This window comes from Harpegnathos saltator, unplaced genomic scaffold, assembly GCF_003227715.2.
Source record: "Harpegnathos saltator strain DR-91 unplaced genomic scaffold, Hsal_v8.6 scaffold16, whole genome shotgun sequence".
In the NCBI taxonomy this organism is placed as follows: Eukaryota; Metazoa; Arthropoda; class Insecta; order Hymenoptera; family Formicidae; genus Harpegnathos; species Harpegnathos saltator.
The window spans coordinates 298,691-326,562 of record NW_020229939.1 but is presented as its reverse complement, the minus strand read 5'-3'; the positions used below and the strand labels follow the sequence as shown (position 1 = coordinate 326,562).

The 27,872-nt window shown below is 45.1% G+C and overlaps 2 protein-coding genes across 4 annotated transcripts in view; one reads left to right on the top strand and one right to left on the bottom strand.

The window, feature by feature from the left end:
• Window positions 1-4,300: 4,300 nt before the first annotated feature.
• LOC105185395 (facilitated trehalose transporter Tret1) lies at window positions 4,301-26,203 on the bottom strand. 3 transcript variants are annotated; one of them, XM_011144856.3, is made up of 9 exons: window positions 25,843-26,203; window positions 19,088-19,273; window positions 11,898-12,027; window positions 10,895-11,030; window positions 9,062-9,518; window positions 8,431-8,680; window positions 8,042-8,248; window positions 7,731-7,923; window positions 6,941-7,185 (listed from the first exon to the last, which is right to left on the bottom strand). In XM_011144856.3, the coding sequence occupies exons 2-9, from the start codon at window positions 19,105-19,107 to the stop codon at window positions 6,941-6,943; spliced, it is 1,638 nt and encodes a 545-aa protein (XP_011143158.1). In that variant the 5' UTR covers window positions 19,108-19,273; window positions 25,843-26,203. The 3 variants fall into 3 exon arrangements, with proteins under 3 accessions (XP_025152610.1, XP_011143158.1, XP_011143160.1); XM_011144858.3 differs by lacking the exon at window positions 25,843-26,203 and adding an exon at window positions 20,034-20,052; XM_025296825.1 differs by lacking the exon at window positions 25,843-26,203 and having other exon boundaries at window positions 4,301-7,185; window positions 19,088-19,107.
• Window positions 17,586-27,872, top strand: part of LOC105185398 (facilitated trehalose transporter Tret1) — a 36,479-nt gene continuing 26,192 nt past the window's right edge. The window contains exon 1 of the mRNA XM_025296823.1: window positions 17,586-18,207. The gene's annotated coding sequence lies outside the window, so the exon portion shown is untranslated. The remainder of the gene's footprint in view (window positions 18,208-27,872) is intronic.

Below are 27,872 nucleotides of genomic sequence, written 5' to 3'. Positions count from 1 at the left end.
GAGAGAGAGAGAGAGAGAGAGAGAGAGAGAGAGAGAGAGAGATAGAAAGACAAAAATCCCCCCTCTGAAATCAAGTATCAATCGCGTGTCAAATCGAAGGGTTCCGAACGGAGGAACGAGTCGACGATGAGACTAGACTGCACACTACGTTCTTCGAGCTAGAACCCTTCGATCTCCCAGTTTCGCAACAGTAGTAGCAGCAGCAGCAGCAACAGCAGCAGCAGCAGCCTCGATTCGTCGACCTGTTTTGATTTCACGCCAGTTTTCTAGGGGTATGGCCTCATGTGTATCCGCGATCATGTATATATATACATATACGATATAAACGTAGAAACCTAATATGTGACAATTGATATACGGATTAGGTAGTTCACATCGTCACTGCCTGCAGCGTTGGTCGTGCTGAGGATAACGAGGCTCTTGACACAGCCAGACTCTGCGTGGTGCGTGTCGTGATCGTTTATAACGATGCTTGTTCTGTTAAGTTTTACGAGCATTATTATTGATATTATTATTACTATTATTAATATTAATTATTATAGCGATTCGACTTGCGTTGTAACTGTGTCGATGCGTGTGTGATATGTAAGAGAGAGAGAAAGATATTTGTGTAACAGGAACGTCACGTTGACGATGATCTTGTTTGTTCTTTCTTACGCTGATGGATCGTTTCGCTCACGAGTATAAGCAAAGAAGGGCTTTTCAGTAAGATCGGTGCGATGATTTTAGGCTTCGTGCGTTGCGTTTCTCATTTTTAACTATTGTTGAACGCGTACCGAACTCACGCGCATAACGTGACATATTTCTTCGTCGTCGTCGTCGTCGTCGTCGTCGTCGTCGTCGTCGTCGTCGTCGTCGTCGTCGTCGTCGTCGTCGTCGTCGTCGTCGTCGTCGTCGTCGTCGTCGTCGTCGTCGTCGTCGTCGTCGTCGTCGTCGTCGTCGTCGTCGTCGTCGTCGTCGTCGTCGTCGTCGTCGTCGTCGTCGTCGTCGTCGTCGTCGTCGTCGTCGTCGTCGTCGTCGTCGTCGTCGTCGTCGTCGTCGTCGTCGTCGTCGTCGTCGTCGTCGTCGTCGTCGTCGTCGTCGTCGTCGTCGTCGTCGTCGTCGTCGTCGTCGTCGTCGTCGGTCGTCGTCGTCGTCGTCGTCGTCGGTCGTCGTCGTCGTCGTCGTCGTCGTCGTCGTCGTCGTCGTCGTCGTCGTCCGTCGTCGTCGTCGTCGTCGTCGTCGTCGTCGTCGTCGTCGTCGTCGTCGTCGTCGTCCGTCGTCGTCGTCGTCGTCGTCGTCGTCGTCGTCGTCGTCGTCGTCGTCGTCGTCGTCGTCGTCGTCGTCCGTCGTCGTCGTCGTCGTCGTCGTCGTCGTCGTCGTCGTCGTCGTCGTCGTCGTCGTCGTCGTCGTCGTCGTCGTCGTCGTCCGTCGTCGTCGTCGTCGTCGTCGTCGTCGTCGTCGTCGTCGTCGTCGTCCGTCGTCGTCGTCGTCGTCGTCGTCGTCGTCGTCGTCGTCGTCGGTCGTCGTCGTCGTCGTCCGTCGTCGTCGTCGTCGTCGTCGTCGTCGTCGTCGTCGTCGTCGTCGTCGTCGTCGTCGTCGTCGTCGTCGTCGTCGTCGTCGTCGTCGTCGTCGTCGTCGTCGTCGTCGTCGTCGTCGTCGTCGTCGTCGTCGTCGTCGTCGTCGTCGTCGTCGTCGTCGTCGTCGTCGTCGTCGTCGTCGTCGTCGTCGTCGTCGTCGTCGTCGTCGTCGTCGTCGTCGTCGTCGTCGTCGTCGTCGTCGTCGTCGTCGTCGTCGTCGTCGTCGTCGTCGTCGTCGTCGTCGTCGTCGTCGTCGTCGTCGTCGTCGTCGTCGTCGTCGTCGTCGTCGTCGTCGTCGTCGTCGTCGTCGTCGTCGTCGTCGTCGTCGTCGTCGTCGTCGTCGTCGTCGTCGTCGTCGTCGTCGTCGTCGTTGTTTTGAGCGACCCTCCAACAAAGCGCACTCGATCTGCACTCGCTATGTTCACATCTACCATGCAATTTGCAATTTTATTCCATATTCCGCTTTGTGCATAATTCAAAAGAGAGAAAAAGTCGGTGCGTTTCATTGTCTCGACGTGAGAATAATTCGACGCGCGATTGTCTCTTATCGATAGCTTCCACCAGCTTGTGTACAGAATTATATCGGCCAATAATCAAGTCTTGAAAGCTCGTACGATCTACCCCTGCGAAATTGGAAAAATCTTCACATTGGCGTGCACACACGGAATTTAGATGAAATATTTTAATAGTTTTTCTTTGGCATGAGAACTCTCTAGACTGTTGTAAAAAACGTCGGGTGAAAAATTGAAACTTTTTCTCAATGTTCCAAAATGCGAGCAAGTGTGTATCACAGCGTTTTAATTGTAAAAAGAATTAAGTTTTAATTAAAATTTACAAAGCAATTAAATGATTTCGTTAAAAGGGCGTAATTCCGAGAATTTCATCTTTACATAGATATTATTAAGAGATACTATTAACTAATCTAAATTTCACAAAGTTTTAAATGTTCATTAGTACAATATAAATTCATATGTTTTTATGGGAAAGGAGAAACTTTCGTCTTTCAAGTTCTCAAATTTCGAAACGTACAAAAATATCCTTTTTACGAAATTCTGCCCTTTTGACGTATATCGATGATTCGTTCCTTTTATTTAGGGGCCCGCGGAGCCGCGTCTTGCTTTCCGCTACTGACGTCACGTGACACCGGCGCTCGCGGTACGCACGCGCGACTTCGAATTTGAACGGTTTCATCTCGCCGTTGCCGCAGTTGGCAGCATCGCGCATCCGCGGCATTTCGAGCTTTTGTTTTGCGTGTGTTTAGAAGTATGCGACGAAGTTCTCACTCAAGTTGCGTCGACGCGTGAGTATTATTATTGTTTATCTCAATAATTGCACCAAACCGCCCGGGTACAGCCGAGTACGCGATAATTACGATGCGCGTTGCAACAGCCGGCTCCGTTAGGGTTGAGGTTAACGGTCTCTTAGCGAAAGTTACGTTCCGTCGATTGATTAATGAAATCGATCGCCACGAAAGAACGCCAAATCTTCATTAATTGGCCGTGAATTCGGAATGAATGAACAAACGTGTGGTGACGCCGATTGATCGCTGCGAACGCGGTTAATACTTCGCACGGCTCTCTTCTCGAGCTCACGCGTCGTTTATCGTCACGTCCGTATCGCACCAAGATGGCTGAAGGATGCCGGATGTCTTTTTAATTGCGTGTTTTTCGAACGATTTCGACGAATTCCCGTCGTTCCCGTCTCGGTCACAGGAGATGTCTACGCCCCAAATCGACCAGTCAGTGTCCGAGACATTAAAAAGATATTCGGCAATTTCGAGGCAATTCGAGACAATTTCGATCTTGCATCAGCAACGCTCGTAAACGTATATTCGTTGCACATTTCCACTCGTTCCCTTCCCTTCCCGAGGAATGTATGCAACATGTCCCGTTTTCGCCGCATCGAATCTGTCTTTCCTTTCCCCTTATTTCCGAGAGGCAAAGAAAACGCGCGTAATGAGCTTGACGAAAAGACAGAGCAAAAGAGAAGAATTATAGTAGAAAAGAGAAACAAACGGACTCTACCGAGATTTTTTCACGCCGATAAATCGTAAAACAACTATTGCGACGATATTACTGTATTGTTATTGTAATTGCCAACTTGACATAAATAAAGTATTGCTGCAAGATGCCGGTTGTTATTGTTCCCCGCATTTTTGTTCGCAAATTCGCAAATTTCTTTCCACCTTCTTTCTTGAAAATTAATGTGATACTCACAGTAGAGTAGAGAGTTTGGCAATTGCAACAGCAATGTCCGTTTTTGTTCGTCCGCCCGAAACTTTATTATTATACTTGCAATGCTCTTCCGAAGAAATAAACGTTTTGGTCTCAATCGTACCTTATCTCGTTAATGACTCCCGCATCTTTATGCAAGATCAATTGCAATCAAAACTAGCGCAGTTTTAATATTTTCGTTCGACAATTTGACATATTGCATATGGTACTTTCTGTCAATAGTTATTACGTAGCCATTAGTAATCATCCTCAAACGATTCTGTGCTGTTCCGTTGATGTTGCATAGTTTGTTCCCTTTTTTATCAGTTAAAGTAAACCCGAGAGGAGAGACACATTTTATATTACAAATACTTTATTAAAATTCAATATAACTTCACAATGGCATCGTGTGTATCATGGTAGAAGCTTATACAACGATATTGATATAAATATTACTTTTATCGCTCTCATCTCCGCACACATGGAGAACAGTGAAACTCCGAAATCGCGAAAGAAAATGGCGGTTCCGATGTAACCGTTCGAGACGTTAAAGCCCCTGTAACGAACTAAATATCGGAGATTGAGGATTATGAATTACAGATCGGAACTTGACCAATCGAGACAGAGCGAGTCAAGATCGGAGTTAATTGATTCGCCGAGTTCACATCTCTAACCCACACTCCTCCATCTCAATCAATACCTGTCTGGTCTGATACGGGGGCTCGATGAGAGAATTCGTTTTCCAGCAGCGAGGAATCGGTGAAACCCTTTCGAATCGCTCTCTTCGCGAGAAGACTGGAGAGACCTTCCGATGATCACGATGTAACACGCAAAATAAATTGAATAAGATAAATCGACCTCGTCCGTTTGCAACAAAAAAAGAGAAAGAAAAGAAATAATGATATCACATGTGATAAAAGTGCATTATTAAACTAATGGTGGTTGGATGGTCATCGGGCTTGGTTCGGGCTGAATTCATCATTTCTTCGTGACCGTTCCATCTGCAATCGGACGAACAATCGGCTATCGACTACTACTAACGATCTCGAAATTAATCTCGATCCATATTAACGCCGATAAAACCGGGTGTAAATTATTCGAAGGGACGAATCGGCCGACCATCCTTCCTCCCTCCGTCGTGAAAACACGACGAACGGTATCGAGTCGCCAGTACGAGATGAGAAAGAAATCGCATGGAAGCTTCATTCATTCGTTGTAACTTATAATATAACTTACACGGATCCACACACACACACACACAAGTGCGCACACAGTGTGTGTATGTGTGTGTGTATTTTGTGTGTGTGTGTGTGCAGGTGTATTTTACTTCAACGTATAAAAATATTCGGCTCAATCGATTATTCGCACCTCGTCCGATCGAGTCGACGATTTGATCGGCCGTTCGTCGCGGGTTTTCATGATGCGCGACAACAATAGATTGCCCCCCCCCCCCGCGCGGCTCATTTAGACGGAGTGATCCGCGAGCGATGTCGCATGGAGCTATCTCATCGTTATTTCTGTCTCATCGTTATGACTGTCTACTGTAATTAAACATCGATCGTATATTTAATTATTCGCACGTGAGTGAAAAAAGATCTGACATTATAGCCGCTGTTCTTCACCCCCGAAGAGGAGGGGGAGATATCGATATATAGTTTATGTACTTTACAGTGCTCGTGCGACCGTAAACTTTACAATAATAATAACAAGCGTTATCAACAATGTAACAGCAGTGACGATCGATTGTATATATCGATTTACGCGGACGACATTGCGACTGCACTCCTCGCTCCGTCTAAAAAGCGGCTTCTGTTTCGCTAAATTAAATATTATATTGTGTAAGTGGTTTCATCGAGTTTGTGCGTGTGTGCGTGTGTGTGTGTGTGTGTGTGTGTGTGTGTGTGTGTGTGTGTGTGTGGGGACATATGCGTCTATTCTTGTCTAAATAAACGACGCCACGTACGAATAGAGACGAGAGATCAAAGTCGAACGAATCAATTAACAGTTCCTCTCCGTTGCGTGCCGTCTGCGCGAGGTTCCGCACGGTTTCGCGAATTCCGGAGGAACGCTCGAGTCTCCTGGCAGGCTGCATTCTGCAAATCGGCCGTTCTGCTCCGAAGTTTCTGCCGAGTCTCGAAGTGACGCTTCGGTATAATCTACACACCTCGTGAGACAAACACCACGTGCTTGTACGAGTCGCGTCCTGCTTGTGAAGCTCTCTTTCTCTCTTCCCTTCTCTCTCTCTCTCTCTCTCTCTCTCTCTCTCTCTCTCTCTCTCTCTCTCTCTCTCTCATCTGAAATTTCCAAAGAGCCCGGTCGAAAAAGTCACCGGGACAGTCGTGTCGTTCGAAGATGAGAGAGAATAATTCTTATTATCACATAAATCACGCGAGTCACGATTCTATTGCGACGATGACGTACGCGCAGTCAGATCGGAATCTTAATACTGTAATATTGTAACAACGAGCCTCGCGCGAGATTCTTACGAAGAGGGAAGAGAATACAGGCACTATATTTGGACACATATATATATATATGTAAATATATACACGTATATTTTACCGCAAGTCGCAAATCGACTTCCCTTTCTCTTTTCGCGCGACTTACACTCTTTTTCTTCCTTCTTCTCTCTCTCTCTCTCTCTCTCTCTCTCTCTCTCTCTCTCTCTCTCTCTCTCTTTTCTTTTTCTCTATTTGTCTCTCTCGAAATATTCCCGTAACTCGTAACGTTATATGCGTATCTTAAAGTGTTGACGGCGTAGTCCTGCGAGCAGTACGAAACATCGGAAAAATGTCGCTCTTCCTCTTCCATTTCTACGCGCATGGCCGAGTATTAGAGCTAAGTTTCAAGCTTTATCTCGCGCGTCTCGCCGTGCATTTATTACTTCTCCGATCCGATCGTTCCTCGCTCGCTGATTGTTGCGTCAGTTGCGATTTTCGCATCGAGCGTCGAACTCCGCTGATTCCGCCATTAATATCCAAAGGATCGGTGTTTCGCACGAATATACGTGTGGTGACGAAAGATCACCGTGTAAGATCCGAGGCTGATCGCGCGCTCGTTTTCCTTGGAAAGACATTCGAAGCTGGCTTTTGTTTGAAATACGCACGGTTCCGTGGATAAAAGGAAACAGACGAGAAAAAAAAAAGAGAAGTAAAGAAGCAGACGTCCCTAAACATCTTGCACGATTTTCGGATTAAGTGGCTCGGTCGCGGGCGATTTCATCTTCTGCTGTGCCCGCTTCTCGGCACTTCGATGTTTACGCTTCTTCTTCGCCCCCAGCGCCAGGAAATTGTTGTGAAAGTACTCCTCGATCTCCGACAACTTCTTCCCGTGAGTCTCCGGTAGCAGCAACCACACGAATATAGCAGCCCCCACGGAAATACCGGCGAAGAACCATTGGACGGCATAGGACCCTGCGTAAAACGTGACTCGTCGTTAGGAAACATACGAGCGTGGTGTTTTTTTTATTCTTTTTTCTTTTATTCTTTTGACGTAAACACCGTTTAGTAGCGCAGAAACGAACAAAAACATCTAGATGTGAAGAGCGATAAAAATAAAAGCCGAGCGACAAAAAAGCAGAAATAACTATTCATGTATAAATAAATGAAAGCTAAGTGGAAGATAAAGCGAAAAACAAAGAGGAAAGAAAGAGGGGGGATGGGGGGAAGGGGGAGGAAGAGAGACAAAAATAGTCTAGTTAACTAAAATGTCGAGGACATACTCGGAGATAACACGCTTTCTGACATACTAATTTGTTACATTCAACATGCGTATGACGTAGTAGAAACTAGCTAATCCGCGGGCCGTCTCGCGACTTGTCTCGTGGCTTATTAGCTGATTTTTATATTATTTGCTAGAGCCATGATAAACCATTGAATCGTTAAATTTTTATGTCTGTAGCAAAGAGATAATCTAGCGGGTCGCGAGTTAGCGGATAACACAGTAACGAATACCGTACCTCCGAGAAAAGTTTGCAAACTTCGGTAACTCTGCAGCGCGGCGAACATCAACAAGTTCGCCATGGAGTAGCTGATGGAATGGGCGATCCCGCGGATTTCGCTGGGGAACAGTTCCGCTGTCATGGTCCACGGGATCGTTAGCATTCCCACCATCGACGTGCACACGTAGAGCAGCAGACACAGCACTGGTACCTGGCGAGTGTCACGGGAGGAGGGATAGCGATTTAGTTTGATGTTCTTGTGTTTGTGAAAAGGAAACTTTTTGTTCTCCGGCACTGTGAGCAAGTTCCAAAATTCCCGCGACACCTACCCAGTATCCGCTTCGATCGCCGTTCCTGATGTTCAGGGTGAAGTAACCGGAAACGGTCATGCACACCGCCATACCCAGAGACGATATGATGCACAATGCTCGCCTCCTGTATCGTCTAAGCAACCAGGTGTTCACCATGGAGCACAGGAAACGCGTCACACCCACCAAAATCGATGCTATGTACTCGTCAACACCCGCACCCACTTCCTGAAGATTGCGAAAGATTTAGCTCTGAAAAGTCGAGGCTCCGCGGACACACGTAGGGATCGATCCAGTCGCAAAGAAGTTACGAAACATTGACCGCCAACTGCTTCTTATTCGACCGTTATCGATATTTATCAGAGAGAGACATGTTGCGAAATTCGTATGAGAAAGTTCCTCCCCCTTACCTGGAACCAGGTGACCGCGTAGAATAGCGTTATGTAAATCCCGGAGAATTGCTGGAACGAAAACAGCAGAAAGAGTATCGCCATGGGCTTCCATCCGGTCGGCTTCAGGAATCCCCGCAGCTTATTGGACACGTTGCCGTGCTTGCTGCGTCGCTGTTCGCTCAGTTTAATTTCGTTCTCCTTCATGATGGTGGTAAATTGCGTCTCGGCGACGGACATCTTACCTTGCGACGTCTCATTTTTGTAGAGCCTGCGGGCATTAGAGTCACTGCTAAGTCATTCGCGCGCGTGTATGCGCTTTATAAAAAATGGAGAGGTCGCGATATTTCTCGGAAATGCGCGTTGGAAAATTGCGATAACTTATCTCGAGTCTGTAGGTCTCTCTATCGCGTCACGAATATCCTATCAGCGATCTTCCGTGAGAAGCTGATTTTCTATCTGCGTCTTTATTACTCTGTCTCATTCGACCGTCTGCTAGCGTTCAATTGTAAAACCGCGTTCATTAATTATCTCCCGTTTGGAAATTCATCCTCAAGAGAGAACTGACGACATTCCCTCTCGCTCTCGGCTCTCTTATTATCAACAATTATCCACTTGGTCTCGACTACCATAATGACCAGATCGGATTTACCATTCCAGAGACTTCTTGGCATCGTCGATGCGTCCCTTCGAGACGAGCCAGACTGGCGACTCCGGCACCCAGACCTGCACTAGAATCACCGGTACAATCGCATAGATGATGCTGAGCCAGGCAACCAGCCGCCAGTCGAGGTAAGCGCCTTTCAAGTACGACAGCACCATTCCGAACGACGCCAGCGTCGGTCCGAAGGAGATCAAAGAGCCGCGTAATTCCGGCCTGGCCACTTCGGTGATGTAGACGATCGCTGGTGAAGTTGCTAAAGCAGTCGCTAGTCCGGCTAAAAGACGACCAACCAATAGCATCGGCACGTTCGTCGAGAGAGCGATGAGGATCCAGCCCGCCACGCAGGGTATCGAGCCGATCTGCAGAGTTCTCAGTCGACCGATCGTCTCCATCAGGAAGCCACCCATGAGAGCGCCGATCGGCGCGCTTACGACGACCAAGCTGGCTGAAAGTCGGGATCATCTCGTTTCACACCTGTTTGCTTGTTTCATCTCTCTTTCTCATTTCTCTGTCTCTGCTAAACCCTCAGTCTTCCTCTCTAAGGAAGTCTGCGTTCGGGGAGACGCTATTAGCGCTATTTAGTTTTACAGGCTGTTCGCTTCAATCTTCAGAGTGTTAAAACTGAAGAGGTGTTTAAAGGTGCGGAAACGACGGTGTAACGTAGCAATGCAAACAATACGCTTTTACCGTTCGACGAGCTTCCACTATCACGTTATTAAGTCCACGAACACTTTTGGTAGCGTTTGTACGTTGATAGGGTTAATGGCGTCTCCCCGAACGTGGCGTCCCAAATTTATTCCGGTGAAATTCCACTGGGGGAATAAAGTGACACTCAAAGTCGAGTATCTTCACCCACACAGAGCGGATTTTTCCGTTCCGAATTGTCGAGCGGAGATCTTCGTTCGACAATTATAGAGCGAGTCTGTGGTACATTTCGCTATCTTCACAGGAACAAATTCGCTATAATCGAACGGAACACTCACTCGTACATGGAAGAGTCCGTCTCAGGTTCGTGTGAAACGTTCACGCTTTTGTGAACCCGACTGGTGGTCGGGAATATTTTTTCATTACCCTCTCGAGAGTGAATTTTCGTTCTTTCCGAATGAAATTTCACCGTATAAAATTTGAGAATTTAACCGTGAGAGTTTATGAATTAGCTTTAAAATCATTCGTGCAACTGTTTGTGATTTTTTCAAATTTCCGGGCGCATTAAAACTGCGACGTGTCGTCGCGGTGGCTCGCACGATAACGTAAAAAGAATTACCGTTGCCGCGCGGCGACCGCGCCGACAAAAGCCGCGATTAAATTACGGTGGAAAAAGCATCGTCGATCACAATAAATTGTGATCAGGCGCAACGCGCAGATCGCGACGGCGACGAAACGAGCGCAGATTGGATTGCACAACGCGGATCTAATCAGAGCGCGAAAATCAATGATCCGAATGTCGCAAGCGCCGCGACACGCGCCGCTCGCACGGCGGGATTCTCTCTTCGTGCCACACACAATGGTTATACATCTGTTCGCGTACATCTGCAATTAATCAATTTAGGGAGCGAGCGACGGGAGCGAGCGGCGGTGTATCGTCGATGATTGCGCGCGACTTAATGCTATCATCCGCGCGACGCGTGCGGCCATACGTGTTTACCCACGAATGCGCGTGAGAATTGGTCGTGATCTCTTGATGAAGACTGCGCGCTTCGAAGAATTACGAAGAAGACGGAGAGAAGTAAATTGATAGCCGCGTGGCCGTTTCTATCTTCTTCGCGAAAAACGCCTCTCGTCGGCATCGCGCGCGTACGCGACGCATCCGCGCGATCTCACCTATCCAAGAAGTTTCTTCTTGCGTCGCGTGCACCTCCGCGTCTTCCTTCTCGAGATGAGGAATGAGAGTCGCCGAGTACGCCATGCTGAGACCCACCGCTATGTGGAAAGACGCTGCGATGATGCACGCGGCGATCTGCGAAGGTCCAAGCGAGCTATGTAACACAGCTTCCGCGTGATCGACATGAGAAGAAGCCTCGCGAGAAACCCGTTGTTCCGCTACGCGCCTCGTCGTCTCTCCTCCGCGAGGAGGATACGGTTGAACGAGAGGCGGTGAAAATTCACCGTCAAGTATCAACACGACGATGACCGGCGCGATCGATGGTGTACACCGAGAAAAACTTGCATTAAAATTAAACAAATACTTGTTCGAATACGACTGTGAATACGTTTATTTAAATTGAGCAATTATTTTCTAAAATTCAAGAAAAAAGTTTGCATTCAGAGAGAGAGAGAGAACCTCTGTATTTCATGTTAAAGAAATTAGTCGCTTAATTTGAATAAATGTATTCACAGTCGTATTCGAACAAATATTTGTTTAATTTTAATTTTAATAATTTTTCTCAGTGTAATATCGCCACATCTCGTTAACTCACACGCGAAACATAAACGACCGCGTTTAACGAATTAAATATCCAGCCAATGAATCTTCGCAAGTTACATTTATTTACAGTATTTTGAGTGACTCAAATTTGAGCTGAGCCTTGAAGTAATCAGTGTAAATAGGCATGGCAGGCAGGGTGATGATTTATTATCATCAGATAATACGAGAACACGTGTTCTCTTAAGAATTGAAAAACGCGGAGCTTGTCGCAGCTTTCGTTGAATTTTTAAGCGAGGAACCTGGAAGGTGAACCTGGAATCTCCTTCGGGATTGCTCGTCTTCGCTTTTTTTTGGGGGTTTCTCGGAGAGACTCTCGGCGCATCGATGGAAAACTGGCTACCGCCGTGAAAAATAAAAGCAAGCAGCCATTCCGCGCGGCATAATGACAGTAATTGGTACCTCGCGGATAGCGTTTTTAAGGTTTGTCGGCTCGACGAACCCTTTGTTGAGGCTCCGGCTCGAGACGATCGCGTCTTTGAAGCACTCTCGCTCATTCTCCTCGATGTTCTTCGAAGCCTCCCGCTCCACGCTGTAACAAAACCGGTGTGTCGTCGATTGTCAATAAAGTCCCAGTGCGGGAACAACAGGTGGACGACGGTTGACGTCGCGTCGCGACGGTCAACGTATCGCCGCGAATTTCATCCTTCGACTTGTCACTTTTTGCGAGCAATAATTCGCGCCTCTTTTCCGCGAGAAACGCTCGCGCGATTTACGGTGACCGTCGGCCAATGCGCGCTCGCGTGTCATGTCGAAGCGAATATCGGCGAAAGTCCGTCGTCCATCTCGCACGACTGCAAATAGTAAATACTTCATAAATATTTATGAAATCGGTTCTCACGCGAGATCCGTGCTTCGGAACACACACACACATACATACACACATACACACACACACACACACACACACAATGCGTCACTGATAATGATGATCCCGAAAACGAAACCTATATATATACTTATATACTCGTGTAATTAAAACCGGATGTTACATGCGCATTCCTCGTAGAGGTACATTGGAGCTGGCGCTCGGAAATCGCTTGTCATGAACTTTGTCGGAACTCGATTATCGTCTTCGCGACGGTTTCACTTTCATCACGACGATACACTCTCATGTCTCACTTAATTAACCTTTTCAGGAATCCTCACACTGAGAAACAATTATATTAAAATTAAACAAATATTTGTTCGAATACGACTGTGAATACATTTACTTAAATTAAACAATTATTCTCTAAAATTCAAGAAAAAAGTTTGCATTCAGAGAACCTCTGTATTTCATTTTAGAAATTAGTTGCTTGATTTGAATAAATGTATTCACAGTCATATTCGAACAAATATTTGTTTAATTTTAATACAATTTTTTCTCAGTGCACGCACGCGTCGCTGCTTGGAAAAATGCACTTGGTTCTCTTCCAAATTTAAACGTCGTCGGCGAAGACATCACGAACGTTATTATGCAAATAAATATTTATCGCGAGATTCTGCCAACAAGAGAGAGAGAGAGAGAGAGAGAGAGAGAGAGAGAGAGAGAGAGAAATCTCGTCGAACGATCGGCAGACTGATGTCTGATCGTATTTGTGTCACTTAAAAATTTAATCATTGTCTTTCGACCTTAATAAATACGTCCCTGAAAAGTTTAATAATGCTTGACGCTTGAATGAATACTCGATTAATAAGATGCGTCGGAGACAAACTACAATGCACATTCGTTATCATCGTTTGACCAAACAAGCTTTTTTTTTCTAAACGTCGGCTCCTAAACAAACCGAGAAAAATACAGCGCTCGCCACTGAGCCGCACATTTATGATTCATAAATAGCACTTTATATTTATGAATTACATCGTGCGCAGTTTGGAGTGTGGGGAGGAACACGACGCTATTAAAAACAGATCCGGTTGCGCATAGTTTTATCGAATCTTGCTTTTTGTAAGTTTTCTTCGAATATAAAGAATTTCGCGAATATATTGCGTAAACCATGAAAAGTTGGTTTATTTACAAAATATTGATTAAATGTTGCACTTTTCTCATGTAGCCTCGTGCGTTATCAATACTGATCTAAATCGAAAGTTCCACTATGATAATAAGCGCGTATATGCAAAAATAAATAACCGATAATGTTACGGCATTTTGCAAATTGGTCGGACTAATGGCTAGGAAAATATTATCATACACGGCGTAAAAAAATGCAGGAGACGAATAGTTGTTACTGGCGATTGGTTGCGAATCGGATTATCATCATATTTTTCTCCTCGCATTATTAAGATGATATTAAATGCCACGGTCGATTCGAAGAATAGGACCGAGGCGCTTGTGTTCGTCCGATCGATTTATCGTGAGGACGAACACTGCTCTTGTTTATTAAACGCGAGTGATGTCAAAACTATACTCTCCACGCACGATTGTATCGTGCGATGCATGATAATACTGTGCGTCTCGATTATCGTGCGTGTTGCATCGGAATCGTTCATCGTGATGCTTGTGGTTTATCACGATGAATCGCGCTTCTAAAATAACAAGTTTTCGAGTGTGTTGTCTAAAACAAAGGAAAATATTATGCTCTGGATGGGTCGCGCGTTAATTAACCTGCTTTACTTAGCACAGCTTTGCTGAAATAACGATAATAATAATATTGTATTCCGCCTTGTAGAGACCAATCTTCATATTGCAACTGTTCGAGATAACAGCACGTGTTTTCGATTTGCGAAAATCATCTTGCTGCCCGAACTTGTAATATTTTCGTAGGTTTCTTTTCTCTCAGTACAATGGACATCCATTCGTCATGCAAAAAACAACACGAATGAAGAAAAATCCTGAATTTTGTCGTCGAAAATCTGATTAAGAATTCAATAATTTATTCCCTCATGATTCTTGTCAAAGTGAGCGCAAGTACTTTGTTTTCGTCGAAAGATTCAGTTAATCTTCGTAAAGTTACAATTATGAAGTCGGTATCAATGGAGATCGATGTGTGTTGTTATTCAACAGCTATGTCTCACGTTACCATTCCGTCCAGTTTGTAATTCGTCGATGTCAAGTTAGCGATGAGCAATCTCGACTCAATTTTCAGAAAATCGATCTGTTTCTGTTCGATTTTTGTACAAATCAATTTTTTTGTACAAATCAATTCTATCAACAGAGAATCGATCTTTAACCAGTTGCTATGCTTATTCATCAATGTTGTTTCGTTTAATGAAGAATTCACACTGGGATCAAAATTTGATACAATCAGGATATTGCTTTATTTTTGCATATTCTGCGAGAAGATAAAACTGACGGTAAAATCATTATGTAGCAATAACTAGAATCTAACCACTTAGAATTTTAATTACTCAGCCTAAGTTCTAATTGCATGTTCTTCTTATTTATATCTAGATTTATATAGGTTATTTATAGATACAATGTGTCAGATAACAATGTGTCAGAAAGGTTTCTAAAAGATATCTCATTTCTGATAACTTGGGAAAACTTCAAAAAGATAACATAAAGATACCTAAATGTTATGTAACGCGCCATTTTCTGAGGGCAGAGATATTATGAATAAGAAACGAAATCACGACGTCTAAAGGATTTCTCAAATTGGATATTTTTAAAATATGCAAGACATGTCAACATATAGAATTCGTGCGTATCTGAATGGCTCAGGAATGTTAAACGACATTATGATTTTTTCATGAGGCATCAGATATCATTTAGAATGAATGATATCGCAGAGATAACATTTTTCAAAAAATCTCTCACGATGAAATGAAATATCTCCGAGAGGTCTCTTAGTAGATACCTCTGAAAAATGACGATTGTTAGATATCATTTGGACATCATTTTCAAGATATCTAAAAAAATTTCTTTAACTTCTTGCGCTGGAATGACGCGACATGCTTGTTGTTTGTTTACCAAATGTATCTCATTGTATTACACATTCCGCATTATTTTGAAGTTTATCCTACTGCACAAAGTTGATAAAATTAATAAAAATCCTTAACCTTTTAAGCGCTACAAACATATATGTGTAGCTTGTATATTTTATTTATTATCTTAGTGTTCATTATTATATATATACATTTGGTATATTTTATTTATTTATTATATGATGTATTTAACGCTTTATATGAAGCATATGAATTATTCACCTGGGTCGGTGACGCGACAAGCGAATATCACGTCGTACACAGCGAGCGATTCTCAGTTGAAATCGCCGCAGCTAAAAGGTTAATACACTATTAATCCTGTCTATATTGATCTAAATGGTGTGACTGTATGCATTTTTTACACGCAATCTGTTTAAGATTCGTACAGAAACAATTACAAGTAACAGCTCGCTTCCAATTGTTTCGGTGACGGGTTCGTCACGCGGGCACCGGTCAATAAATTTCCAGCGCAAGAGATTAAAAAGTCCTCTTAAAATTTTCATTCTGATCATGCGTGTTGTCACGGGGTCTCATTAAATCCAGCACGAACACGAGCACCGTGTGCCGGCAGCTTCATCAAATAAGAAAGAAACATGTTTAAACGTGCTCATTGCGTACGATGTCTTCCGATCGATTTTTAAGGAAATCGCTTTTTTTCACCCGTTTTTAAGTAAACCGATTCTACCAATTTCGGCGAAATCGCTGAATGTCCAAGTCGAAACGAAGCCTGAGAGGCTGAGTGCTCTCTGAGCGCATAAGCGGACCAATCACCGAATTACCTCGTTTAGAACGACAGCTTAGAAGAAAACGAATATCCGTTATCACGAGAAGACGACAACATGCGCGAGGCTACCTGTACGCGCTCGTGTTAATTTCACCTCGACCTCGTGTCTCGGCCTCCATAATCCGGCCGCGACAATCCGCGGCGAGCGAGTAAATAATAAGCCGAGAGAGGAGTGTTTGACATTTCATGTGATCGACAGCCGACGGATTTCGCCGCCGTCTTTCCTCCGCCCGCAACCGATCGTTACACCCGAGTCCTCGGCGTGCAGCCAAGATACAGCCACTCGCGGGACTAATTACGGCGCTCGTGACCGTCCAACTTTCTAGCGGGTGATGTGTTGTGATGATCACCGGTTGATCTTCGACGTCGCGCGCGAATCCCTTCGTGAATCGCCTCTGCCGCCTCGAGAGGCTTTTTTCGCGATTTCGCGTTCTAAGCTTTTGCGTCGCCAAAAGTAACCGCGTGACTTGTGTTGCCGTGAGCATACCAGGCATGGTTAACCTTGGCCCTGATTCAACAAAGCGTAATACTCTGGCTGTACGTACGTTTGATAGCGAGCAGCGATACACTGAGAGAGGTCTTCGCTATTATCCTCGGTTTATTTGTATTTTTCGATCGGGTACCTCTTCGGTGTGCGTAAAAGCTCCGAAGTCGCTCTCGGAAGTACAAGCACAAGTTACAAGTACACGGTACATGGGAAATAGATGAATGGGCGAAGAAGAATAGAATATCGCTCAAGAGTCTGGAGCATCCTGTGCCGATTCCGCGATAAAACCATATTTTTGCTCTCCCTTCGATTCGATTCGTAGCGTCAGAGTATTAGATACAAGTAGTTACAATAGATTTGATTCTTTTATCGTTGGAATCATCAAAGGTGCTCCAAACTTTTGCTTATTATTGCTATCCGTACTAGTTTTTCTTTTTCTTTTTTTTTTTTCTATCGCGTCGATCGAAACTGCGAGATTGCGCCGGTTCTTCGCGGGGAAATCGCGCACGAGGACTCTTCGTTAGCCGACGCAACTTCCTTCTATCTCGAGCGGTTATTTTCCGCGCAACAATGACTCGGCGGAACTTACATCACCGAGTTTCAAGCAGCGTGCTCTTTACGCGAAACGATCCGGCGACGACGAAGCCGGCGATTTCGGAATGATTCGCGGCAACGAGTCGTTCTTCGCCTATTTTTTGCGCGTGTCAGGACCAATCGTCGTAAAATCGGCGGTTACTCGTATTTTCATAAGCAAAATTGAGCAAATGAGCGCACGAGTGATTCGTGGGTGTGTTTGGACGAGACAGAGACAGAGACAGAGAGAGAGAGAGAGAGAGAGAGAGAGAGAGAGAGAGAGAGAGAGAGAGAGGGGGAGAGAGAGAGAGAGAGAGAGAGAGAGAGAGAGAGAGAGAGAGAGAGGGAGAGGGAGAAAGAGATGTCTGTGCGAATTTTCGCGTGTAAATCATTACGCCGCCCGAGGGATAATTCGTCAGACAGAGAGACGTCATGCGTGCATAAATCAATGCGTGGATAAATCAAGGTCGAAGATTGGCGAACGATCGCGCGATCAATCGCTCATTTGTCTCAAGCCGCTTTTATGAGGTATCGAGGTTGCGACCTCACCAATTTTTTGCCGATAATTGGAGGAAGCTATTATCCGCTACGTTGACGCGCCCGATTCAATATTGACGTGCGAATAATGAGATAGATGTGGTCGCGAGAACGCGCAAATACGCGCAAATTATACACGAGATACGCGTTACTTTAGAGTTATTTATCACGAACCTTCGTCTCGTAGAACCGGCAATTCCGGGAACGTACGCTTTTAGCTTTAGGGGACGATACTCCCTTTTGCCTCCGGCGATTTTACAGTAACTCTGTAATAACAACACGACTTCGCGCGACTGTTTCAGGGTGCGGTCGCGAGGGAGATGGGACGTGCCAGCTCAGATGGCTCGTGATTCGACGGCGCCGCGTCTTCGTCCGTTGCCAAATCGAAGCACTTGGACTTCATGCCGACGGAACTGCTTCTTTCGGTAAGTGAAATGTTTCTTCGTCAGAGAAGCGGACCTGTAGAATCTGCCTGTACGCGTTCCTTCACGTACTCTTTGCTATGCCAATGACATGATTATAAACCGGAAATTATTTCCCCGCACTGGCGATTGAATATATAATACGTACACGTCAGAGTGGGGTTCAGAAATTCTGAGCGGCCTCGAGGAATTGTTCTCAGGGACTTTCCGAGAGGAGTTCTCTTAACCTTGCATTTTTCTGAGCGAACGCATGGGAAAGATTTATTCGGGAGATAATCCGGCAGATGTACCTCAGCAGGATATATCTGCTGTTGGGGGAGTATCTTGCCTGAAGAAAGAATCAGAGGGGTACGGGACAGAAATTCGAGATCCCCTCCGTTTGTTCCGCACCGTTCACGAGTGATCGAGCGTGAAAGGATCGTCTCGGTAGAGGGCGTGGATAAAAAAAAGTCCGACAAAACCTGTCGGAGGACTTGGATAAATCGCCTTCAAGTGGGCGGATTGATCGGCGGATGAATGACGCTCGTTGGCCACTGGATCGACAGCATCCATCTCGCTCGTCTCTCGAAAAATCTTGCCTCCTCTGCCTCGTGTATTACATCAAAATCCGAAGGCAACGTCCGCTCGCGCGGAATCGGTCTCGTCAGAAGAAAGAAACTCGCGTTCGCTCTCGTCTCGCTTACTTTTTTCTGCTTTGATAATTCGAAAGGCTCGTACGAATTACGAGATCGATCAATTCCGAAAAGATTGATGCGGAGAAACAACGAATGAAAGCACAACGAGAAAATAAACAGAGCACGGAAATGAATTTCACGTCGCGTTACTCGTCGCGATTAACTGGACCGTTCGTAATGTTCCGCGACGAGCCTTCTCGGTAACTCACCTCAGTGAATAAGGATCCATTGTCCTTCGCGTTTGCCGGCCGCACCACTGTTAGTCCGACAAGCCTGTGTTTCCTTTCTCTCCTTCTTAATTAGCACTAATCAACTAGGCGTCCCTCCCTCCCTATATGCGTATCTTCGTCAACTCTGCACGGCGTTGCACTTGCGACCGGCCAACATTTTACAGCCTGAAAGTAAGAGTGTCCTTTCAATATTATTATTTTCATGCAATTTTTATGCAATACATATGGGGGAATGTCTCATTGAGAATCACATCGGGGGTTCAATCAATCGCCCATAACGCATAACGCATACAATATTAATTGCCCGATTATAACGTCACGCGATATCGTTTATATCGTTTATATATAAAATCACTCTCACAATGCACGAGCGAGATAATTAGATTAGATTCCCAAGTGATGACCGGCAGGCGTGCAGGTGCAGGTTTACCACGCAGGTCGCCACGCGTCCGTCTTATGCGCGACATTCGAAATGAAACTACCTGATATCTCGGTCAACTCGGTGCGCTGCAATTTTGCGGTTAACGCCGCGTGCGGAACACAGTGTGACTTTCTCTGTCTCGGACGCGAAACCGATTTTTCTCCTTGCGCGCGTTTCCCACCAATTTCCCGGCGAAACTCTCACGCGCTTCTCCCCGATCGCCTCTCGCCTGCTCGATTATTCTCGAAATTTCTTCGCGCGTTTTGCCGACGCGCGACCGGAAAACAAGCCGGGGACAAAGCGAAACGCCGCACGATTTATCTGCGCAGTTTGCTCTTGCGAAAATACGCGCACTCGCGAGAACGGCCATCGTGGATATCGCGTTGCAAGGCTGCGAGCGTCGTAGGTAGCTTATCGCTACGACGCTAAAGCGCTAAAACGTGAAGAGTTTTTATTGTTCGAAAACGATTACACGATCGCTAAAGCCGTCGAGCTCGCACATACGTGAAACTTCTCACTTTCCCCGTCTCAGCTTCAGCTCCCGGAAAAAAAGTCACAAGATGGCTAATATCATCAGGATTACCGAAGGTAGTGAGAGAGAGAGAGAGAGAGAGAGAGAGGTGATGGACGATTCGCGCGATCGCGGCGTTAGCCGCGTTCGTTTTCTCGCGACTCTCTCGCGAATCTATTCGCAACCACACACTTATCCGACGCGACTTCACCGACGCCGAGTAAACGAACGTCGCGTGAGCGAGCCGATATTGCTTGGGTTTCAACGACTTCTGCACGCGTACGACTGCTATCAATTCAGCCGGCTCGTTTCTCCGGCTTCGACCGTTAACGATCTACGAAGTTCCCGAGGAATCTGACGTGTTCGTCCATCCATCCATCCCGTCCGTCCGTCCGCTGCAACCGGCGATTTCATCGAAATTACTCGCGTGCACGCACACGCTCGGCTTTCATCCCGCGCGTGGCTTACTTCTCCTTCGTGGCGACCACGAGTGTCGTTTAGCGCGCAGAGCACTGTTTTTCAACCTTCCTCATCTCACGGCACACTTGGACCTACACCGTAGGAAATGATGTGTTAAATATAACATATTTCATGCGTCTCAAATCATCCACTCTCATTTATGTGTTAATTTATACATATACAACAGATATGTTAGAAAGTAACACGCATAATATGTAAAAAATTAACACAAAAATTTTACACTCGAATGCAGTGAAGAATCACAGTTTGTGTTAAATTGACATGCAATGAATGTTACTTCAACATTTGGGAAGAGTAATGATCTACAATTTGATGAAATGAAAATGTTAGATTGACATAACCTGTGTGTTAAAAATCCAAACTTTACATACCAGAAAACATATACTTGAAAAACATGATAACACGTGATAACCGTTATAATGAGGAAAGTAACATATTTTAGCTGCTTAACATATAAAATATGTCATAGCAAGAATTCATGCATTTAACTTTAACATATAAATTGTGTTATTTTAATATTGGGTGAGTGCAAAAGTTCGTGCGGAGTTTCAATACATGGAGTTATAAGCGTCGTAAAGTGTTGTCATTAATACTTCCATCTACATATTATATAACGTTGGAAAGGTGACGTCTTCAGCTGTTATTAAAAAAAAATCATTTGTTTTCATACAAACTGCTTCGAGAAATATCACTTTAAAAATGAGTATCGATAAGGTGCATTTACGGCGTGTTATGCTTTACGAGTTTCGGAAGGGAATAAACGTTGCCGCAGCCATAAAAAACAGTCAGGATGTTTATCAGGATGAAGCACCAGCTAAACGAACTGTGGAAAAATGGTTTGCTAAATTTCGGCGCGGAGAATTTAACCTTGAAGACGAGCCACGCTCTGGTCGACCTTCTGACATTGATGACGATGTTTTGCGTACTTTAATGCTCAATAATCCGCGAATTTCACAACAGAACAGAAGAAGTTGCTACAGCACTAAACGTTGACCGATCAACCGCTTTTCGGCGTTTAAAAAAGATGGGATTCGATTTGAAGCTCGATATATATGGGTGCCCCATTTGCTGACCGAGAAGAACAAAATCAAGCGAATTTCTGCAGCCGTTTCTTTACTCGGGCGGCTCAATAACGAGTCGTTTTTGGATCGACTAGTGACGGGAGATGAGAAATGGGTCCTCTACAACAATGTTCAGCGCAAACGGACATGAAAACAATCAGGTGAGCATGGTGACGCAATGCCAAAGGCCAGTTTGCACCCGATGAAGGTGATGCTCTCTGTTTGGTGGGATTGCAAGGGCATAATCTATTTCGAGCTTCTCCCCGCTGGCGAAACGATTGATTCGGACAAGTACTGTCGCCAATTAACCAATCTGAATCGAGAAATAAAAGAGAAACGTCCGATTTTGTCAAATCGCAAGGGAGTCGTCTTTCATCACGACAACGCCAGACCACACGTTTCGAAAAAGACGCTGCGCAAATTGAAGAGCCTGAAATGGGATGTCTTAACGCATCCACCGTATTCTCCTGATATCGCACCATCTGACTATCACTTGTTCCGGTCATTGCAAAATTATTAAAATGGAAAAAACTTTGACTCTTTGGAGGCCTTAAAAAACGGCGTCTCTTCGTTCTTCGAATCTAAACCGCGCAGTTTTTATGATCGAGGCATCCGTATGCTGCCAGAACGTTGGGAAAAGATTATAGAAAACGATGGAGAATATATCATTGATTGAATAAAGATTTTTGTTTGCCTAATCACTGTGTGACTTTTACTCACAAACTCCGCACGAACTTTTGCACTCACCCAATACTTGGAAATGTTATTTTAACACTTGAGAATAGTTAATCTTAATTTAATTAACGCAATAAGGTCTAAGTAACGCAACAACGATATGTTAAATTAACACATGACTGTGTAAAAAATTTAACACACGAAAACTTTCTACACACGAAAAATTTTAACAAAAGTACGAAACGTTTTTAACTGTGTGTATAGACATGTCGCGAAACCTTATATTTTTCCAGGCTACACCCCACCCACTTTAGAAATAAGCCGGTGTTTATTTACCGTAACAAACGATATATTCGTATAATCAAGATTTAAAGAGGTTTTAATTTTTTGACGTGTATACTTATCGTGCTTTGAACTTCTTTCGAAAATAATATAACTAATGATCTTTGAACATTTTCGCGGCGCATCTTAAATCCTCTCACGGCCTCTCACCAGAGTGCCGCGGCGCACCGCTTGAAAATCATTGGTCTAGAGAGATAGAGAGAGAGAGAGAGACAGAGAGAGAGAGAGAGAGAGAGAGAGAGAGAGAGAGAGAGAGAGAGAGAGAGAGAGAGAGAGAGTGAGAGAGAGTGAGAGAGAGTGAGAGAGAGGGGGGGAGGATCATTAACAATCGAGCCTTCCTCTCTTTATGACGAAAGTTCAATTGAGTTAAAGAAAAAGAAGAGTTGCAACGACGTATAAAAGAGCGGGAACAAATCAAGAAGACGCGTCGGTCTCGCCGCGCAACGTGTTGTTAACGTGCGGATATCTCGTCGACGTTTTAATATTTTAATTAGCCAAGATGGAGCGGGACGGTCACGTTTGTGTCAGAAGCACAAGCGTGACATTCGTCACGCGGTAATTAACGATCATTTGATGAGTTCAGTAGAGTAGTCGTTCTCGCGGCACCGGACTTACATAAGCCCACGCGTGCTGACTTTTGTTCCCAATGGGATTTGACGCAGCGAAGAGGATGCGAGAGACAAGAGTAATCCGACGGTGTCTTTGTGTCGTTTTCTTCTGCCGCACGTGATGGAAAGAGAGAGAGAGACAGAGAGAGAGAGAGAGAGAGAGAGAGAGAGGGAGGGAGGGGGGAGAATCGTTTGCGTACGGAAAATTTATGCGCGTCGTGCAAATGTGCAAGGAGCGCCCGCGAGCCGCTAACGTAACCATTGCAGAGAGCGATTTGTCTTGTTGCAAATTACGGTTTCTCGGACATTAAAAAGAACGGCAAAATTCTGCGAATTCCCGGGATAAATACGCCGCCGTACGCATGCTAATGCAACTTTCCTGCGCGATTCTAATCTGAGCTTCTTCTAATCCGCACGGAACGATTTTTTAAACCACTTTCCTTGCCTTCTCTCTCCTTTATATTGTCCTTTTTGCCTCCTTTTTCGCCGCGTTGTCTCGCGAAATACAAGCGGAATTCGTAAATTAATTCGTAAATATAGCATTAGCGCTATATTCCGCTGTATCGGCGGGAAAGGACAAAGGAGATCACAGATTAACTTTCCTCGAGCTCTCTCAAACGTCGTTTCTTCGTGCGTCTCTATTGTGCTCGAAACTGTTATTTCTAAATCTTGAGTAACGTTACGAAGGTCGAATGACTTATTACGCACCTGTCTATCGACTTTGTGTAAATCCGACGTAAGTGACGTTGGCGCAATCGATTCCGAGTCATCCTAGAGATACCCGTAATGTCACCGAGAGACAGTAACGTCATGTCGCGGCATAAAGGTTATAAAAATTACCTATTGCGACAACGAGGTAAATTGCACAACGTTCGTCGTGGCTTGTCAATAATAAGATGCGCGAACTCGCGTCAAGATTCCGCGAATCGAAGCCGGTGCGGTTTAAGCTGATAATTTTAAGAAAGAACACGCCTCTCTCTTGGTTTATTTCGCTTCTGAGTAAATTTGACTATTCGTAGCGTTCGTTGTCGTCGTTATTGCAAATTCGCCGCGCGTTCATCCGGATTGAAAAGATTAACGAAAAGTAGGTCAGGCAGATTGCGATTTCATCTTTTTTACACGGAGAAAAATATCTGTTTGAATGAATCAGTTTTCGGATAAGATATGAACGACATCAGAAATCTCGATCGGGAAAACCCGAATTCTGTTGAAATAAAATCGGGAATCTTGATAATTTTATAGACTGAGTTCCGATAACTTCGACCGGAATTTCTCATATATCTCATCAGAAAATTGTTTGATCCAAACGGATATTTTCTCCGTGCATTCAAGTATTTCCCGTATATTGAAATTAGAGTTCCGTACGGACGAAAATACGATAGGACAGGCAGGTGAATTGGAGAGCGATAACGTATAAAAAATTTTCAGATATTGCGCAAGACAAATATGAGTCCACTTTTAGAGAGAGATTCAAGCTCATACATTCCGAACTCTCTTTCATCATTAAAAGTGGCTATAAAAGTGGCCTTGTAAGCCTCCTGATTGGTCGCAAGCCACTTCTACGGTCACTTTTAGTGATGAAGGAGAATTCAGAGTATGGAGCTTAGAGTTAAAAGCACCAATAGGATTGGACGGGCCGGGTGGCTTTTCCAACGACCGTCGAGTAATTCGGCTGGATTAAGCGTGGACAAAGATGCGGGAGTATAGACGAGCGGAATACGTACACACATGGATCACGTTTTACTCAACTCCACTTTAAATACAAACTAATCTCAAGCATCAAGCATCAAGATCCGACCGAAGGTCGGAACATCGTCTCGTGGTAATCTGTGTGTCGAAGGCTCTTATATTGTATATTCTATTGCTACATTATCATCGTAACGAGCAATCGTTTCAAGCAGCCGTGAAATAATCATCGCTTTGTCACGAATGCCGTATGTCCCGGAAGCAGATAAAATTGTATCACGTCGAACAGACCCCCGAAGATAGGCCAAAGCTTAGAAACCCCTAACCCGGAAAAGCGTTAGATAGTTCGCGGGTTCAAAGACCGAGTCGCTGGCCGACATCCTGGCGACTCGCTCTCCGCTCTACACACTCCCCGTGTTTACAAGAGCGCAGAAGGATCGATCGATTCGACGCGATCAACGCCCCGAGACCGACGACGCGCGTCTCGTTGTCGTTTCCCTCGAGAGGGAGACTGACGGTAAATAAGCCAGCAGTACGTGTGCCGTCTCTTCAGCGCTCGCTTGCTTGCACTGTGTTTCTTTCCTCTCCCCTTCGCCAAATCGAGTACAAAGTAGGTCCCGAGGTGCGGAAAGCACGGAGGCGTGTGTCAGCCGGACAAATCAGTGAAATTCAGTCACCACCGTCCAAGACGGACGGTTTTTCAAGCCGAGATCGCGTCACGAGCGAGAAGCCCTTCTCTTTCGGTAAAGAGACAATAAATAACAAGAGCGAAGACAAGTGAAAATGATTCGTCTAGTTTCCGGCGAATAACTCGAGACAAAGGAATGATCACTTACAAACGCGTCGTTCGCAGCCTTGTGAAGTGTTCTAAGGTGTAATCCGTGCACTCTCATATATATATATATATATAAAGCCTCGGCCCGATTTAATATGATTGGAAAAGCACTTACGTTTTCAGGCCTCCTGTCTCGCTCCGCGAATCGATCTCGTTGGGCGTCGCGCGAGTGTTCACGAAGGGCAAGGCACGAGAGCGAAGCCGGAAGTGAAGCGACCGCGAAGGCCAGACCAAGCCAGGCCAAGGTGGAATGGAGCAGACTGGAGAGAGAAAGCTCTCTCTCTCTCTCTCTCTCTCTCTCTCTCTCTCTCTCTCTCTCTCTCTCTTCTCTCGTGGACGAGAAGAGGGTACGCGATCAACGTGACGCGAGGCGACGCGACGCGACTCGCACGATCGACCGGCCGGCTCAGCTCTCGTCGACGTGGTCGCTCTGCTCGGCGCCGCGATCGGTAGACGACTGGCCGAGAGAGAGAGAGAGAGAGAAAGAGCTCGAAAACCTCGTCGCCTTCTTCTCCTTCTACGTCCGACCTGGCCTCACCGTGTGTGTAATCGCTATGTGTGTTACACACTAGTCCAATGTGGTCGATTTTAAGGGTTGCTTTAACACTTGCTCTTCACGCAAACGTCGCGCCACGCGCTCTGCACTCATCGATTCACCCGCGATCGTGCGGCTCGATTCGCGCTGACACGCGTCATTCCGCCAGCGTGAATTTTGCGCGGCTGTGGGAGGAACAAGAAGCACGGAGATACATATTTTGCTTTCGGTTAGAATATATACAATATATGGAGATGGACGACCGTGAAAACTGCTTAACCACTTACGTTATCCGACGTGATTTATTTGGCGAAAATAAAATTACATCACGTCAAGTAGACGATAAAGATAGCCCAAAGTTTAAAAAGAGCAGTGAAACGTTAGGTAGATGATTTCTATGGTGATCTCAGAATCGTCACGGACATACCGTCACGTCACGAAACCTTGATATTTGTTTTCTTTATCGAAAGATTAAGAGAACAAGAGGGTCAAACTTATATTCGTCCACTTAACAGGTAGTTTATATTCATGGTGATTCATAATAGTTCTGTCTCTCTCTTCTTTCTGTCAATATTTGCACGACGACATTCAAGTTCGTGTTTTATTGGTGTCTGAAAATATTACGAAAATACGTCATGAGGAAGGAAGACACGTATTACGTGCGATGCAATTGTATTCGAAATCAGCTCGTTCTGCTCGTACGTGATTTCTTGAACGGTTATTGCCGTGGAAGATAGCGGGACATCCGCGGAACGGGAGCTGTAATCCACTTCGGCGCTATCGCTTTGTCTGCTGAAATCCTGTAAATTTTAATCTTCCTCGTGTGTGTGCGGTGTGGAGTCACTCGGTATTCAGCCTGTCTTCGTAAATAAAATTTGCGGACGTGATTCTGACAAAATTTAATTTAAACGACTAATGTGGCTAATTGCATATATCGATAGGACGTATAAATAGTGGAAAAATTCAAGACAAAGGAATGAAGAAGTGTGTCTCTTTGTAGTAACTTTGTCATCGAAATTAATCAATTTCGCCACCCTCGAAGCAACGAGCAAGATTGCAAGATAATTTCCCAATTTTTCTAATTACAAGAAATAATTTCCCAATCTCTTATTTTGATAATCACAGATTTACCAACACGTCACAAAGCTACGCATCGTGCTACGTTATCATGTGTATCGATCGATTAGAATCGTCGATGACTCACATTCAAACACATTGGCTTCGCTATTAAGTGGGGGAGCATGCTCAAGTATTTGCTACCACTACCCATTGCGCCGTTATCTTTAAACTGACACTTCAGACTTTGAGGAGTAAATAAAAAATGCAGGGAAAGAAAACGTAGATTTCTACTGAATCAGATGGGGCCGGCTGTTCCGTGTAATCAATTATACGCTGTATGTGTGAACGGTGATAGTGACGCGTTAATTGATTTTAAGGGGCTCGATGTATTATATAAGAATATAACATTTAATTAATCTCACGCGATTCACCTTTTTTCTTTTTACACACGAGATAAATGACATTGCGTGTTTTATTTCGCGAGACTTTAGTTTCGCCTGGCGGTTTCGCACGAAGGATCTTTCATGCGATATGCCGCAGAGACTTCTACT

What these genes read in the sequence shown, in the direction of transcription:
- LOC105185395 (XM_011144856.3), bottom strand. Translation starts at nt 19,107, where the DNA reads ATGGATCCTTATTCACTGAG. An exon ending in TTAAAAACGCTATCCGCGAG is followed by an intron (nt 11,031 to 11,897) that starts GTACCAATTACT and finishes GGACCTTCGCAG; the next exon opens with ATCGCCGCGTGCATCATCGC. An exon ending in TTTGCAAACTTTTCTCGGAG is followed by an intron (nt 7,186 to 7,730) that starts GTACGGTATTCG and finishes CGTTTTACGCAG; the next exon opens with GGTCCTATGCCGTCCAATGG.